The sequence below is a fragment of the Populus nigra genome, chromosome 1, assembly GCF_951802175.1.
Source record: "Populus nigra chromosome 1, ddPopNigr1.1, whole genome shotgun sequence".
Taxonomy (NCBI): domain Eukaryota; kingdom Viridiplantae; phylum Streptophyta; class Magnoliopsida; order Malpighiales; family Salicaceae; genus Populus; species Populus nigra.
This window is the reverse complement of record NC_084852.1, coordinates 40,395,089-40,410,073: the sequence shown is the minus strand read 5'-3', so window position 1 is coordinate 40,410,073 and position 14,985 is coordinate 40,395,089. Positions and strand designations below refer to the sequence as shown.

Below are 14,985 nucleotides of genomic sequence, written 5' to 3'. Positions count from 1 at the left end.
ACCAACACGTGTCAAACAAAAAGAGTCTCCACGTCTATCATTTCAAAACCACAACTTTAACTGTTTCCACTTCGCTCCATTTCCCTCTCTCTTCTCCACAGTTCCCGACTTTCCCTCTCCTTAAATCTACGCACTCTGGCTCACGTAATCCTCCGCTATTCTGCATCCACTGCGCACGTTACCAAGCACTATAACTCTGCTGCCCTCTTATTCTCTACTATGGCCTCTCTATCTTCCCCGCCAACCCAAAACACCACCGTCCAACCGGGACGGATCCGGGTCATCAAAGAAGGATCCAGAGGGCAAGTGGGCGGTGGTCCTGTTGTTTACTGGATGTTTAGAGATCAACGGCTTCAAGACAACTGGGCTTTGATCCATGCCGTTGATCAGGCTAACAGGAGCAATGTGCCTGTAGCTGTGGCATTCAATTTGTTTGATCAGTTCTTGGGGGCCAAAGCAAGACAATTAGGGTTTATGTTAAGGGGTTTGTGTCAGCTTCAAAGTCACATTGAAGAGACACTTCAGATCCCATTTTTCTTGTTCCTGGTCAGTTTTATAAGAATGTTGAATGAAACCCATTTAGTTTTTTCTGTGCTGCTTGTGGTAATTTGTGTTCTTTTTGGGGTGCTCTTATATATGGCGATGAAAATATTCAAACTTCAATAATCAAAAAAGAAAAAAGATTCAAACTTTGACGAAAAGTGCTTAGTACTTTGCATTGCACCCGCTTAGCTATAAACAAACCATTATCATGTGAAATTTATTGGCTTTTCTGGGGCTTGGTGTGTAGGGAGAAGCTGAAGAGACTATACCAGCATTCTTAAAAGACTGTGGGGCTTCACTTTTAGTTACTGATTTTTCACCTCTTAGACAATTTCGTACATGCCAAGATGAAATTTGTAAGAGAGTAAGTGATTCAGTGACCATACATGAAGTTGATGCTCATAATATTGTACCTGTTTGGGTGGCGTCAGAGAAGTTGGAATACAGTGCTAGGACTTTAAGGGGTAAGATAAATAAATTGCTACCTGAGTACCTCATTGATTTCCCAATGTTACAACTGCCGAAGAACAAGTGGGTTGCAGCTACAAAGCAGTCAGTTGATTGGAATGATCTCATTGACAATGTTTTGAGGTTAGACATTAATGTGTTTGAGTAAAGCTGCGTTGAGCTTCATTGGATTGTAGTGTTGATTCGTGATTTCGTATGTGTAGGAAAGGGGCAGAAGTTCCTGAAATCAAATGGTGTGAGCCAGGAGAAGATGCAGCAATGGAAGTGTTGATGGGAAGTAAAGATGGATTCTTGACGCAAAGGTTGAAGAATTATTCTACAGATAGGAATAACCCACTAAAACCTAAAGGGCTCTCCGGTCTGTCTCCATATCTTCATTTTGGGCAGATTTCTGCACAGCGGTGTGCCTTGGAGGCACGTAAAGTGAGGAATCTTAGTCCTCAGGTTTGCAGTGTCAAATCCTAGAATCCTGGTTCAAATTTTATTTTCAAGTGAAGCATGGATAATTATAATTACTTGGTCCTTCGGCTTGTCGTTTTACATGTTAATTTTTCCTAAGCCCCCGTAATTAACAATCTATCACATGTTGATCGTTTAATCAATTGCTTTTTCTCTGTGGTTCTTACATACAACTAATGTGTAGCTTAAAATATGTTCATGTACCTGTTACTCTGAAGTCAGCCGATGCATTTTTGGAGGAGTTGATTGTGCGTAGAGAACTTGCGGACAACTTTTGCTTTTACCAGCCCAATTATGATTCCATACATGGGGCATGGGAGTGGGCACGTAAGACCTTGGCTGACCATGCTTCTGACAAGCGAGAACATATTTACTCGTGAGTGTAATTGTTTTCATTTGGTTATTTATACTGCAAAAGTTTCTGTCGCATGCCAGACTTTCTGAAATTTCAAATGACAACTGCATTTATAGGAAAGAGCAATTAGAGAAGGCACAGACAGCTGATCCTGTAAGCCTATGTTTTGTCCATAGATACTATTCTATGAGGACCTGCCAAAGATTATTTTCATAGTTTTCTTTTGCTTATGCATTGCTAATATCATCTTATATCAATTTGCAGCTTTGGAATGCTTCTCAGCTGGAGATGGTTTGCCATGGGAAGATGCATGGTTTCATGCGGCAAGTAACTTTTCTTTTTTTCTGATAATGTGTGGCTAGTAACTTCCTGATTGTTATTCTCATGTTTATTTTATCTGGTCTGATAGTAAGTCAATGAAAATCAGGAAAATTTGGATATCTAATATGAATGAATATAATAGAGTCAGGTGAACCAATGCAAAGAAATTAAGCAACTGACGTTACAATGACGGAGAAATGCAAAAGCATGATTGAATGAAGAAGCCAATGTGAAATCTTTTGAACATATATTCATATCAATGGTATGCAGTGTCATTTTATATATCTGCAAGCATGTTAAGTGGTGGTGCTTTTAATTTGAGAGTATTGACTGTTGGCGTCAATATTGGCTACCTGTTTGTATTGGTTTGGTTGCTGTCATTTGATGTTCTTAGAAACTAGAAAACTTTGTGCAGCATGTATTGGGCGAAAAAGATTCTTGAGTGGACAAGAGGGCCTGAAGAAGCCCTTGCAATATCCATATATCTAAATGACAAGGTAATTTTACTACAATGACATTGTGCTTCCATGAATTTTCAAACCAGAGCATAATGTGTTCAACTAAACTACCTGCAGTATGAGATAGATGGGAGGGATCCAGGTGGATATGTTGGTTGCATGTGGTCAATATGTGGCATCCACGATCAGGTTTGGTTTCAATAATTTTAGTGGGATAAGCTACCTCCTGATTTTATGCAGTGCTAAAGTTCGTTCCTGAAATCCATCTAACATCATTCTATATCATAGTAAGAAGCTGGTATAGATAAAAATAATGATGTACTTTTGAGTGAAATGAATGCGTGATTTCCGTAGCTGAATGAACTGTAAATTTACGACAGTAGTTGTATTCATCTCTTCTGTAAATAAATAAATAAATAATTGAAACTAAGAATGGTTCTGGTTAATCTTTCTTTTACATAGTACGTGGCAGCAACTAGCCCTTCTGGTTTTGATTTCAGGGTTGGAAAGAGCGACCGATTTTTGGGAAAATACGTTATATGAACTATGCAGGCTGCAAGCGGAAATTTAATGTTGATGGATACATTACTTATGTCAAGAGAATTGTGGGCGACATTAAGAAGAGAAAAGCGGAAAATGAGCTCCACAAAACAATGAAGGAACTCCCCAGTTAAGTTTTGCTTTAACTGAAAGATTAGGAATAATCTGTTAAAAAGAAAATTATCTGTGAACTCCTAGTGTGTATTCAAATTTTCAACACAGATCGATGTGATCTGTTCCGGCGACTCCAGCACACCTAACCTCTCAGCCTTGAGCCGAACCAGTACCTCATTACAATTACCTAGTTAAGAGTGTGTACCGTAATCGGAGCAGCATAAGCATGCGGTGCGGATTACAGCGTGACACAGTACTTTTATTTTAAATTTAAAATAAGATTTGTGAACACATTGAGAAATTTATTCTTAAAATATGGTTCTCGTTATGCATGAGACTGAGTTCCATGTTACGTAAATGGCTGCACAGCAAACTGCTCTACAAAACTTTTCTAATTATGGCACATGTGCTCGTATCCTCAAACAATGCCAAAGGGATTTTAGAGTAATCATGGTCGAGGCTTTTCCTACTGAAAGATTAGCCGTATGCTAACTCCATGGATCTTCTCATATGAACCCAAAAAGAAAACGCACCTTGATTGCTTCTAACCCGCGTAAGTGGCGTTCTTCTTGTTCCGGCTTCCCTGGACTGGCCTATTTAAGAAGAGAATTTTTTCATCTTCATCCCAGTCATAAAATTTGAAAGCAGTGCTGCGTGGTTCCTTTCGTCTTTACCATCACCGAACATGTCTCTGTTCTCGGTGTCCATGAATTGCAGAACCAATGAGTCGCCGCTGAACCCCAACAACCTTCACAACTGGTGCGGTGCAGCTACATCTGAAACGCCACATCTGGTGGTGCGCCAAAAACATAATATCCAAAAGATTAAACCAGGATGCCATAACATCTTATCACTATCATTTATAGCAGGGGAACTCATTGTTTTCAGTTTCAAAATTCGATTGATTTTTTTTTTTCAGTTTTAATTAGTGAAGCAATATTTATACACGTCGTACGTTTCTCTGCAGCTTTGGCTTGTATTATAAAACACACAAGAAGCTACAGCCTTAAGCAGGGGGGGCGCTTTCCTATAACATGAAACATAAACCACACAACTATGACAATCAAGGGGCTGACACTTTAAATTAAAAAAATGGATACACTAAAAGGAAAGGTGTGTTGATGAATTACAAATCGTATAGTCAGAACCTAGAGAAGCCTTGTGTTCCGCTTCTAATCCCAACACATTTATATCTGCAGATCTTCCAGTGAAAGTTCATTTGCTGTAAGCAGTTTCAGCTTCTGCAATTTTAAATCAATTACATTATTATTTTGGCCAGACATTCAGTTCAAAAAATAACGTATAAGGGTCATTGGAGGCTCTAGAGAAAACTAGTTACCGTAATAAATTGTGGAGGATCATCAAGACTCGAAGAACCCAAAATTACTTCCCTCTGTAACTTGCTTGTAAGCTTGTGGCAAACTCTTAGCTGGAGATTAATTTGAGTAGAAACACCAAACAAGCCAAAAAGACAATCATAATAATTGATTTGGGATTGAACATACAGACAACCATAATAATTGATCTGGGATTCAACATCTTCTTACCTCAGATCTTGTAGCTCCACCTACGATGAATACAAAAATACGCTGGCCCATCTTTTTGAAATCACTAGATGCATGTCTTAGAATAGAATCACTGTAGGGAAATGCAAAAAAAAAAACATTACAAATAAAGCCACGAGGATAACAAAGCTACTCTTGGCCTATTAAGTTCCCTGACACTCCAAATACAAGCACAACAGACTATGGTGGCACGGTTAATTTTGAGGTCATAAGAGCAACAACCTAAATCAATCAGGAGACCATAAACATGCAGGGAATTCGTTTTACAGATAAAGCACAGAAGCATAACAAAAGATTAAGAATGTGTCAAGTTTAAAAAGGAAAATATCAGGAGTTGAATTCCATGGTTTATTTTCTCAGATAATCATAGAATATTCAATTGACTATGCATGAAAGAACAGCAGTACCTTGAATAACCATCTTCAGAGTTCCGTGGTCGAGCCCATGTAGGAGTCCGTCTTGATCTCATTGAATGGGGTGCTGGAGCTTGATGCATTGGTGTAGACTGGGATGTCCCATGGAAAGTTGGGCTTGGGTCATTCATGCATGGATATTCATCCTTGGAGAGTTCTCCTTTGTTAAGTTTTTCGATAAGTTCCTGAAAAGGATTTGCACTAGGGTGAGTACCATCATTTCATATTATCTAACCAAAAGTTAAGGCATCAAGGCTGTTGATAAATCATTAAACATTTCGCACCAACAGAAATTACCTATTTAGGAAACTTCAAACTCACCCATAGACACAAGGCACACGGATAAAAAGCTCAATGATCCCATATAATGAAGTATGAGTCTTGCATGATTTTGACCACATGTTCTGTTTTTATTTGCCTAGTCTATGAATGAGTCAGTAAACTAAATCTACACAATGATTTCTCCCCATTTAGAAGCAAATTTGATAATGGAAGAGGGAGGAATTAGTAACAAAACTACATGTAGCAAAAGCAATATAAAAATGAAAGGGGAACAATAAAAGCTTTTTGAAAGGAAATTTTTTACGTCAAAGATAACAAAGCACAATAGGTCAGCCTATACATGAAATATCAAATACAAAGAATTCGGATGTACCTCTATCATGGGGTAAAAGCGAGACAACTGCCATGTTGTTTCTTCAGCACCAGTGCGGTCTTTCCTGGCAGCGCGCTTCTTCTGGCAGTGGATTGGGAAGGAGAATAGAAACTGTAAGCTTTGAAAGTGTCAATCAGAAGTGGCATTTCAACAAACATTTGTGTTCACCTTATGAATATCAAACTTCAGGGAGAAAGCACCAGTTGAACTTTTTTTGGTCTCTGATGCCCCCGCAAGCAATCTCATATTATTCACAGCATTCATGTCATCCTGCGGTAATCTTACCACCTGAAAGAAATTCAAACAATTAATTGTGATGTGCATGGAAAATGTTCTCAATAATATCAAACCAGGAAGGTAAGCAAAAGCTCTGCTCATTGACCTCAAAACAGTACAAGAAATTGAAAACCAGCACAGAAACAAAGAAAAATACCTTCATTATATTATGACCTTCTTCACCCTCAAACTTCTCAGGATAAATGGTTGCAAGAATCATCAACAACCGCAACTTATTTTCACGAGTTGCATCCTGCAAAAGAGTGAGACTCGTACTTGATAAATGTTATTGACAAGTTGAAATGCATCCATTAAAATTTACTTCAAGTTTTACCTCTTTTGTAGTCAAAAATTTGATAACATCTGTCATTCCTGCATCTCCAAAAACCAGGTCCTGCTCTAGTTGCCCAAGCTCTCGAAGCCCCGACTCCCTGATAATTCTACTAATTTTTTCAGCAATCTGCATCCATAAAACATAATTTGCATGAAGCCATGGACCGCAAGAAAATTCCATCAACCAGTGGGTCTTTGTTTTCTTTCTGATTACGCACTAACTATTCCATGTGTATTCCAAAGGGGAAAAAACTGAATAATACAATTTAAGCTGATTGCAATTCGTGCTTCCATCAGGAAAAAAATTTGACCTTAATCATTTGTGCTCCCGTAAATTATGAGTTTTAAGCAGAGCACACAACTTAATATTCAGAAAGCAGAAATTCAACATCGATATCTACAAAGGCAGTCAAAAGTGTAGCATTTCATAGTTACTAGAAAGCAGGCAAATGAAAATATGGAACCAAATAATCTAATGGCATTTCCATCAGGGCAAAAATTCAAACTCCACTCACTGGTATCAAAAGCAAGATTCATTTAATGTTATGTAAAAGTATCTGAAACTCAAAAGTGACATGCCAGGAAGGAGAACTGAGCGAAGAGGAAGAATTCAAAACCCTAATATTAATTGATATTTCCAGTGAGGCTTCACAATCATGACACACTGGTTTGGTTAAGTAAGTTAATTAATTAACAAGTCACCTCAAATAAACCGAGCAGAGCCTTAACAATATCTATGTGACACTGCACTCAGAGGGAGTACGAGTAGGATGCCTAAACATAAAGCTCTAAAAAAGGCAACATTGAGAAGTAGATAAACAAAAAATGGGTTCATTTGTCGTGCTCTCTAAAACATTGTGCTGTTCTAAAAGGGACTTCAGCAGCCTAGCTAAAATAGAGTATAGAGACAAGCAAGAGTAAAAAGCAACAATCAAGAAAGTGCTCAAAAAGTATCCTGCCTCATTAGTTTGAGTCAGTAATGGAATGAATAGAGAATTCTTTGGACAAGAAATAAAGCAGAATGCACTTTGGTCAATAACCTCATCTCATTTTGTTACTGATCAAATCTACACAAAATGATCTCCATTAACCATAGCATTTGAGCTAATAAGCAAATAGCATCAATGACCTCTTAATCATAGGGGGGGAGTTTACATTAAACCCATAATGCCAACAAACATTAGGAATTCAAAGATAAAATCGTTCATGAGAATGAAATAGCAAAATCATGGTGTCATCAAGCCAAGCATTGTTCATTTGTAATTAAAACTATGTACAACACCAACACTCAATCTTAAGGGGTGAGACAGAGGCATAACCTGGTGGTAACAGCACATCTCCTTGAAAGAAAAGGTCTGGGATTCAAATACCCATCCCATAAAATAACTATTCATTCATCAAAAAAGTTGTTTGGAAAGGATATGTAGAATGGGAAATTAGTTTCAAATAACTAACATGTATAATAGCCACAATATATGTCAAATTGCCATGGCGAAAGCATCACATGGCATAGTGGTCTGGAGCCTGAAAATTATTTGCTAAACAAGTGGGAAGAACGAAGCCAGACTTCTGAGCCAGATTTGAAAATAAGAGCATCATATTAAAACTGTATTCCTTTGCTTATGTTACAAATATGCCAACAAAAGCAGAAAAAAAAGAGGTAGTTTGCTGGCAGAAGCAAGAAACTAACCTCCACATGGAGGGAGATCTTGTCAATCTGCTCACTGTATTGAGGCAATGCTTGAACCATCTGTTGCAAGTCCCTTGTAGAAAGTTCACCACCATCTCTACACAGGTAAACTTCAAGGTTGGAGATATACCATCACATAAACTCAAAATCTGATTAACAAGTAGCTTTTACAAAACAGGAAGAAACAAAAATACACAAGGCATATGCCACACCTATAATTGAACAATCAAAGTGAACTATACATGGTTGATATAGAAACAAGCACACATCAATTCCCAGCTTCGACAGGTATTTATATAAAAAAGAAAGAGGATGGAAACATAACAAGAAAAATTCTCTTTAAGATAATATGGGTAGCGGTTGTTCTCAGTAAACTAACACCATTGATATTTTTAACTTCTTACTGCATCAGGCATCCATCCACTCATTTCCCATACTTCATGGCCACCTCCCTCCTTAAAAAACAATCCCTCTCAATTCCATACATCCACAGGTGTGTGTAAAAGAAAACAACATATCAGCATCCTCACAACAACCAACCTACCATACAGGTGCTCCCCACTTCCTATAAGAATCTAAAATTTCTCAACCCTCCCCTCATGTGGGCACTTCCAGGGGAGATAAATGAGTAGGCACACATGACAGATTTCTAATGGCTAGTCTTCTCTACACCTTTTTCTCTTCATGAAAAATACTCTAGACCATTTGGCAATGGGATCCCAGACTGCAAAATATTATGAACCAGGTGGTTCAAAGCAAGAGGTGAGAAAAAAGAAGTTCAGATCACAAGGGAATAGAAGACATGTAAAACCCTCCATTAATTAAACAACACTGAATTAATGAAACAATTTGAATATCAATTTAACACAGATCAGTTATTAGAGCAATATCTCATAAGTAGCATCAGTAACTAAATGCCTTTGAAAACAGGGAAAGAATTTTCTATTGAATTACTCATTTGTGAATTTTGAATCATTAAGCAATGCTTCTATGAAGTTAAAGTTGATGAAACTAACAGAATACACTAGGTCACTAATGAAATCATGAAAATGGTCAGCAATTTACATGAATAAAGAATTTTCATCAACCTTGAACCATGTTGAATTTTGGCTGCTTTATTTTTTGATACGAAGTTGGTCATCTTCTCGTGCAGCCGCTGACCAGCCTAATAAAGAAACCAAAGCTTAGAGCATTCACAGAGTGGAGGTTTAAAACCTACCAAAACATATAACCATACTTACATCTGCTATGTGTGCATGCCGAAGCTCAAGCCAGACAGGATCATGTTCCTCCAAAAGAACATCCTTTTTTTCAGGTGGACCACCAGCTTTGCTGAGAACCTGAAAAATGCAATTCCTTGATAAACAGTATAACAAAGAGATCCAACCGCAAATCAGTAAATGCTGAAGTATATAGAACTCTCAACTGTTGACTTACCTCATGCACATATTTGTTTCCCTCCATATTCAATAGATCATGACACATGGCATCATATGTCCACTCATGTATGATAGGAGCAATCTAGAATTGCAAAATAAGCACGTAAGCAATACAACCAAGCCATACAACAAGCATGTAGCGAGTTTCTAAGCAACATGCACTTGAGAGACCTGATCTATAGATCTATCCAGGATAAGCAGTTCACATGTTTCTGTCTGAGGGAAGTGTTCAGTCTTTTGCTTATATTGGATCAGACAATCCCAAATTCTAGCAGCAAGTTTTGTAGGAATTAAATCACGGAAAGTCGTCATTGTTGTTACATCAAGGGACTTGGCAGCACGATATCGCACAAAAGGAAATTCCTGGAAAAACAGACATGCATGCCTAAGAATATTATCAGGAGATTGTGAATCAACATTTGGAAGCCATTATATATACCCGAAGCGAGGCAAAAACTGTAGCAATGCGAGAAGCCATCACATTCAAACATGCATCACCTTTGCGAGAATCCTCCTCATCCACAAAAAGTTCCTCTAAAGCCCTTTCATTATCAGTAATAAAACCCTGTGTGGAATAATATATCACCTCTAATGGGAGAAAAAATAACATAATAAAGATAGGCACAAAAAAATGGAAATTATGGATGGAAATAAAACATTTACAAACCAAAACAACTTTCATAAGCTGTAATCGGAAATTTGTAAAAAGGATCAAACAATTAGTTTAAATAACAAATAAAAGTTTTAAAAATTGAAATAAAACACAAGCTGTTTTAAATTGCTCAGTTTGATATCTAGCTTAGAATCACCTCAACCTTCCCCTAGGGGCTTTCTTTAAAAAACAAAAGGAAAAAAAAATGATATCTAGCTTAGAACCAACTCAAACTATGCCCTAGGGAGATTCTTTAAAAAAGGGGAAAAAAAGTTCATTTCCCCTAAAAACAAATTGCAATTTCAAGTTATATGCAAGCATTGGCATCATCATTGACTGGATCTTCAAGAACCTAGCATTGGAGCTCAGTCAATTAAGATGCCCTAAAAATAATCATCAGTCATTATGGCAAAAGCACCAGATGCATGAACAATCGCATCTATCTCTCTCTTCCTCTTTTTTCTTTCACAAGCTCTATATTTTTTGTTTCATTTTTAGGTTGTATGCTGCTCCCAATCCCATCTCTACCATTGAGTTATAAGCTCAAGACACAAAAGGCTTTTTCTCTTAAAAAAAATGCAAATATTGACTCAAAAGAAGCATAAATAGTTGGATACCAAAAGAGCTGCAAAGTTCGGAAATTGGCATTATTACAGATTGCCATGTCATATGCCTTCTGAGATACCATGTTGCACTGGAGAAAATAAAGGTAACTACTTTTAAACAAAGATAGCATCTAGTCCTAAAAATCAATCTTGTTGATGCTAATTCTGGTTGAAAACAAAAGGATCATGGAAGCTACAAAATATCAGTAATGAAATGAGGCATCCCTAAAAAGTTGCTGGAAACTCAACCTGATAAAAGAGCTTTTCCTCGGCAACAATGAAGATTTAAACAATAGCTATTGTTGTAATTTAATGCATGAAAAAATAGAAAAGGTAAACAATATTTTGCATGCAATATTGAACCAGATAAATCATTTAGAATTACAAACCTGGCTATCTATAGCAAAATACTCCAAATTCATCTGCATGGCTCACACATCAAAATAAAAAATATGTCAATATCTTTTGTGAGTTTTAAACAAATGATGGATTGAGATAACACATATCTAGCTGAAAAATCAAATTGCTTCAGCACTTGATCCAAAGGGCAAAAAGTTTTACTGAGAAAGAGACCCGTACCTCTCTCAATGCACCTATACGAGTTAATACACTTGAATCTTTCTTGATATGAGAAACCAGTTCTCTTGAAATAGGGGAACTGAAGAAAACAAATGCCCTTCATATGCAGACAAGAAAAATAAAAGAAGTTGAGAAACATTTGTAAGTTTGAACTTCCAAAAGGTAAAATTGACTAGCATAGGACAATGAATAGAACTTTTCACATACTTTTTGTATAAAGGCGATTTCCCAGACATGTCTGACAAGAACATTATAACACTGCAAAATAAAACCAATAATAAGAACACCACCGGCATTACATAAATCAAATAGAGACAGAATTAATAACATGGGGACAGAAAAAAAACAAGGGACAGAGTGACAGGGCCCCATCCATTGACTTCTCTATAGAGAGAACTTCAATTCTTTCTTTAAAGATAGCATGATTATATAACTATGTCAAGCATGTGGCAGTATTCGTTTACAAGTAAATAGGCACTGCAAAACATGCATTGCTACTGATAAAATTGCACTAGGTAAGTAATGGAAGTAAGATTTGCTAAAGAAAAATAAAAAATTACAATGTAGCCCAGGAATTGACAGGTAAAGTCCCTTAGTCAACCTACCAGATCAGCTCAGTAACTTAGCGAATAATAACGAACAATGCCCAAAAAGGTTGGGCATCATGTTTACTGAAACTGAGTATATTTCAAGAAGTCATTGACCTGCCCTTAGAACTAAAATTCAGATTTATAATCTCACCCACTCTGAAATTGAACACTGTATACAATCTATTCAAGATGAATTAACAAAATATGTCCCAATGTTATTCAGGCAGGTCCCAGTTGCTGCAGAGCAATTAAACTGGAAAAGCTCCAGGAAATCAATATTCTTTTTTTTTTCTTTTTGAAGGGCAGGATGCTGAATATTGTCAAAAATATATTACTTCTCCTTTGTTGGTTGGATGAAGTATATAGCATCCATGGAGGGCAATGGCTGCCTTCGTCTGTATATGTCTTCTACCACTGCAGAGAGAAAAAAAAAGATAATCAAGCAACTTGGAGAGTACAGCAATTGAATTTCAAATGGACATAGATTTTTCTTTCTCCCATCGTTTAAACCATATAATCCCACTTGCAATGCAACTTGAGGAATTTTACTCTAAGCTAAGAAAATAGTATATTGGAGCGGCATTTTTCTGTAATTGACAGCAATCAGAATACCGGTACGGTTACATGGAGGATAAAATGCTTCAATGGATAGCCATGTGTGGAATTGAATCATTTATTTTTATGGCATAATATTTCATGAATTGCTCCATCTCATAGAATACTAAAATAATATCCTTTGGTGTTTGCAGCCTGTTATCTAAAGTGATCTAAAATGCATATAATACATTCCAAGTAATATTTTGCACAGAAAAACTACAAAAAGCAAATTTTCTATGTTATGTCTCTCAAGTGGATTTTTAAATTGTAATGAAACAGCTGAACTATCTCAAATTTTTTGAGTTTGCCCTTTTATTCTTACATGAAACTCCTTCCTGTGTGATATCAGCCATCTTGCATGAGTATGACATGATCTTCACAGTAAGTCTGTCCATGATAAGCACCTGCAGGTATGAGATTCAAGTCCTGATATTAATGAAATATGCGTACTGTAAGAGATGGAAAGCGGTGGCAAGATAGCTCTAATCACACGGAAATGTATCAAAACACTAGTCTAAACCGGGAAGTCATTGGGTTAAGGCAATAGACATGATTCTAACAAGTCCCAAATTTTCACGAACAGATAATTTCGTCTGTATACAGTCAAAATACCATCGACACAAGCTGGACATGTGCCATTTGTATCAGAACACAGGTGTCGTACTTCTAAGCTTGACAGGAAATCAATTCCAGACACTGTGAAATGCTAGGATGTTTATTTGAAACTCCATGAAATGCAAGGACATTTACTTGATCTAAGTGGTATTAAGAAAATAGTATAGATGACAGGAATAGCAAAATAATAGAACCACGTGAGATACCTTCCAAGTTGATTTTGAATTCCCTGTTTTGGCTGATCGAAGCATTTCATACAACAAACCTGAACAATGGGTAAATTTAGAATGACAAACAAAGTTCATAAAAGGCACCTATTTAATAAGAAAAAAGAAGTAATAGGATCAAGAATGAACAGTGCACTAGCAATAAATGCGAGAACATTCACTTCCATAACATTCCCTTCCTATTTTTCTGATAGACTCAATAAAAGAAGATAACAGCATCAATCAATTCAAGATGGTCTAATAAGCTTTGGTCTCTTTAGCAAGTAGCGTATTCCAATGGACAGAATTTGTTTCGTGCAGAAGCCATTCTTCTTAGTAAAATAAGATATCCAAGCCCATGCATTTCAACTCCTATCATCCACTTCACAAATTCTAGAATCCAAACACTGATACAAATATTTCCATTAACAATAATCCTCACAATCTTAAAATTGCAATCTCCACCACCACGAAACTTCGATATAGCATAGAAATTGAAGAAATTCCTAGCAACTAATACTAACTAAGTTTGGCCAATAACTCTATTAATTAGTTACCAGAAATATTACAAAATTACTAGGAACACAATGTCATCGTTACATTACATCAACAAATAATCAACTACACTTGAAGCTTTAAGGAAAAAAAAACTAAATTATTACTCTCAAGACAAACCAAATTATAAACTCCATTGGACAGAGAGAAAAGGGCACAAGATCACATCAAACTGCTTGCTTTTGACTCTATCAAACCGAACCTATAAAATTCGAGTAGAGAAGGAGAGATTGAACTTACGTTCACGGCTGATTTGCCTGAGATTCTTGTAGTCGCTACCGTAAGAGGACGACGAGTCAGAATCCGAGAGCGACATGTCGACAATTATTCAAGCCTTCAGAGCCTCTGATTCTATCTCTCTAGTTTTCTCCCGATCGGCGGATCCAGAAACGACAGTTGCAGAGATCGTTTTCTAGTAAGCTAAGTAGGGAGAGAAAGAAAAAGGTAGGGAGGTCAAAAGGAAGCAGAAATGGTGACCGGGAAAAAGAATATTGAAAAATTGGCGAATCTTTATTGTCATTGCAGGGTTTTTTTATTTTATTAATTGAAAAAAATATATATGAATAGTTTTTTGAAATTTATAATGTGGGTTTTGGTAGTTGACCATAGCCGGTTCAATTCGCGTTTCGTCGTGGAATGGAAAAGGATATTGACCGGTCTGCGATGGGATTTCTTAATTTTGTTTATAGCCATTGTTTATTGGATTAATTATATTTATCATCTTTTACACTTGCAGTTGCAATATTTCTCCCAAAACGAAATTTTAGAATCGTTCTCTCTCGAAGAAAACAAAAATTTAGTCAATTTACAGAATAAAATTACAATAATTTCACGCCAAACAAAAAACTAAGAAAACCATATGAAATTTGATTCAAGAATCTCACCTATTAAAAAATAAAATTTGAAATATATAATAGTATCATGTACTTAGCTATTTGTCACTGTTTTATCTAGGTA

The 14,985-nt window shown here is 36.6% G+C and overlaps 2 protein-coding genes across 4 annotated transcripts; one reads left to right on the top strand and one right to left on the bottom strand.

The window, feature by feature from the left end:
• The first annotated feature begins 77 nt into the window (after window positions 1–77).
• On the top strand, window positions 78–3,590 carry LOC133676763 (deoxyribodipyrimidine photo-lyase). The gene is made up of 9 exons (XM_062098500.1): window positions 78–546; window positions 791–1,134; window positions 1,215–1,455; window positions 1,689–1,846; window positions 1,942–1,978; window positions 2,090–2,148; window positions 2,562–2,643; window positions 2,722–2,793; window positions 3,105–3,590. The coding sequence occupies exons 1-9, from the start codon at window positions 220–222 to the stop codon at window positions 3,276–3,278; spliced, it is 1,494 nt and encodes a 497-aa protein (XP_061954484.1). The 5' UTR covers window positions 78–219; the 3' UTR covers window positions 3,279–3,590.
• LOC133676748 (SNARE-interacting protein KEULE) lies at window positions 3,584–14,556 on the bottom strand. 3 transcript variants are annotated; one of them, XR_009835659.1, is made up of 22 exons: window positions 14,269–14,556; window positions 13,474–13,532; window positions 12,975–13,056; window positions 12,391–12,469; window positions 11,673–11,723; window positions 11,466–11,562; window positions 11,276–11,308; window positions 10,069–10,194; window positions 9,801–9,992; window positions 9,628–9,711; window positions 9,432–9,530; window positions 9,279–9,355; window positions 8,191–8,287; window positions 6,502–6,627; window positions 6,325–6,420; window positions 6,060–6,179; window positions 5,892–5,972; window positions 5,231–5,421; window positions 4,806–4,896; window positions 4,598–4,687; window positions 4,389–4,499; window positions 3,584–4,048 (listed from the first exon to the last, which is right to left on the bottom strand). XR_009835659.1 is itself a non-coding variant. In XM_062098483.1 (21 exons), exons 1-21 carry the CDS (start codon window positions 14,342–14,344, stop codon window positions 4,446–4,448), a joined length of 2,001 nt encoding a protein of 666 aa, XP_061954467.1. In that variant the 5' UTR covers window positions 14,345–14,556; the 3' UTR covers window positions 4,316–4,445. The 3 variants fall into 3 exon arrangements, 1 of the variants encoding a protein (XP_061954467.1); XR_009835658.1 differs by lacking the exon at window positions 3,584–4,048 and adding an exon at window positions 4,137–4,285; XM_062098483.1 differs by lacking the exon at window positions 3,584–4,048 and having other exon boundaries at window positions 4,316–4,499.
• Window positions 14,557–14,985: the final 429 nt, after the last annotated feature.

Coding starts and splice junctions, on each gene's coding strand:
- LOC133676763 (XM_062098500.1), top strand. CDS start 220: ATGGCCTCTCTATCTTCCCCGCCAACCCAAAACACCACCGTCCAACCG. Junction 1,847..1,941: donor AAGCGAGAACATATTTACTC/GTGAGTGTAATT, acceptor CTGCATTTATAG/GAAAGAGCAATTAGAGAAGG. Junction 2,794..3,104: donor TATGTGGCATCCACGATCAG/GTTTGGTTTCAA, acceptor TTTTGATTTCAG/GGTTGGAAAGAGCGACCGAT.
- LOC133676748 (XM_062098483.1), bottom strand. CDS start 14,344: ATGTCGCTCTCGGATTCTGACTCGTCGTCCTCTTACGGTAGCGACTAC. Junction 13,533..14,268: donor CAGGCAAATCAGCCGTGAAC/GTAAGTTCAATC, acceptor CCCATTGTTCAG/GTTTGTTGTATGAAATGCTT. Junction 11,309..11,465: donor GTATAGGTGCATTGAGAGAG/GTACGGGTCTCT, acceptor TGAGCCATGCAG/ATGAATTTGGAGTATTTTGC.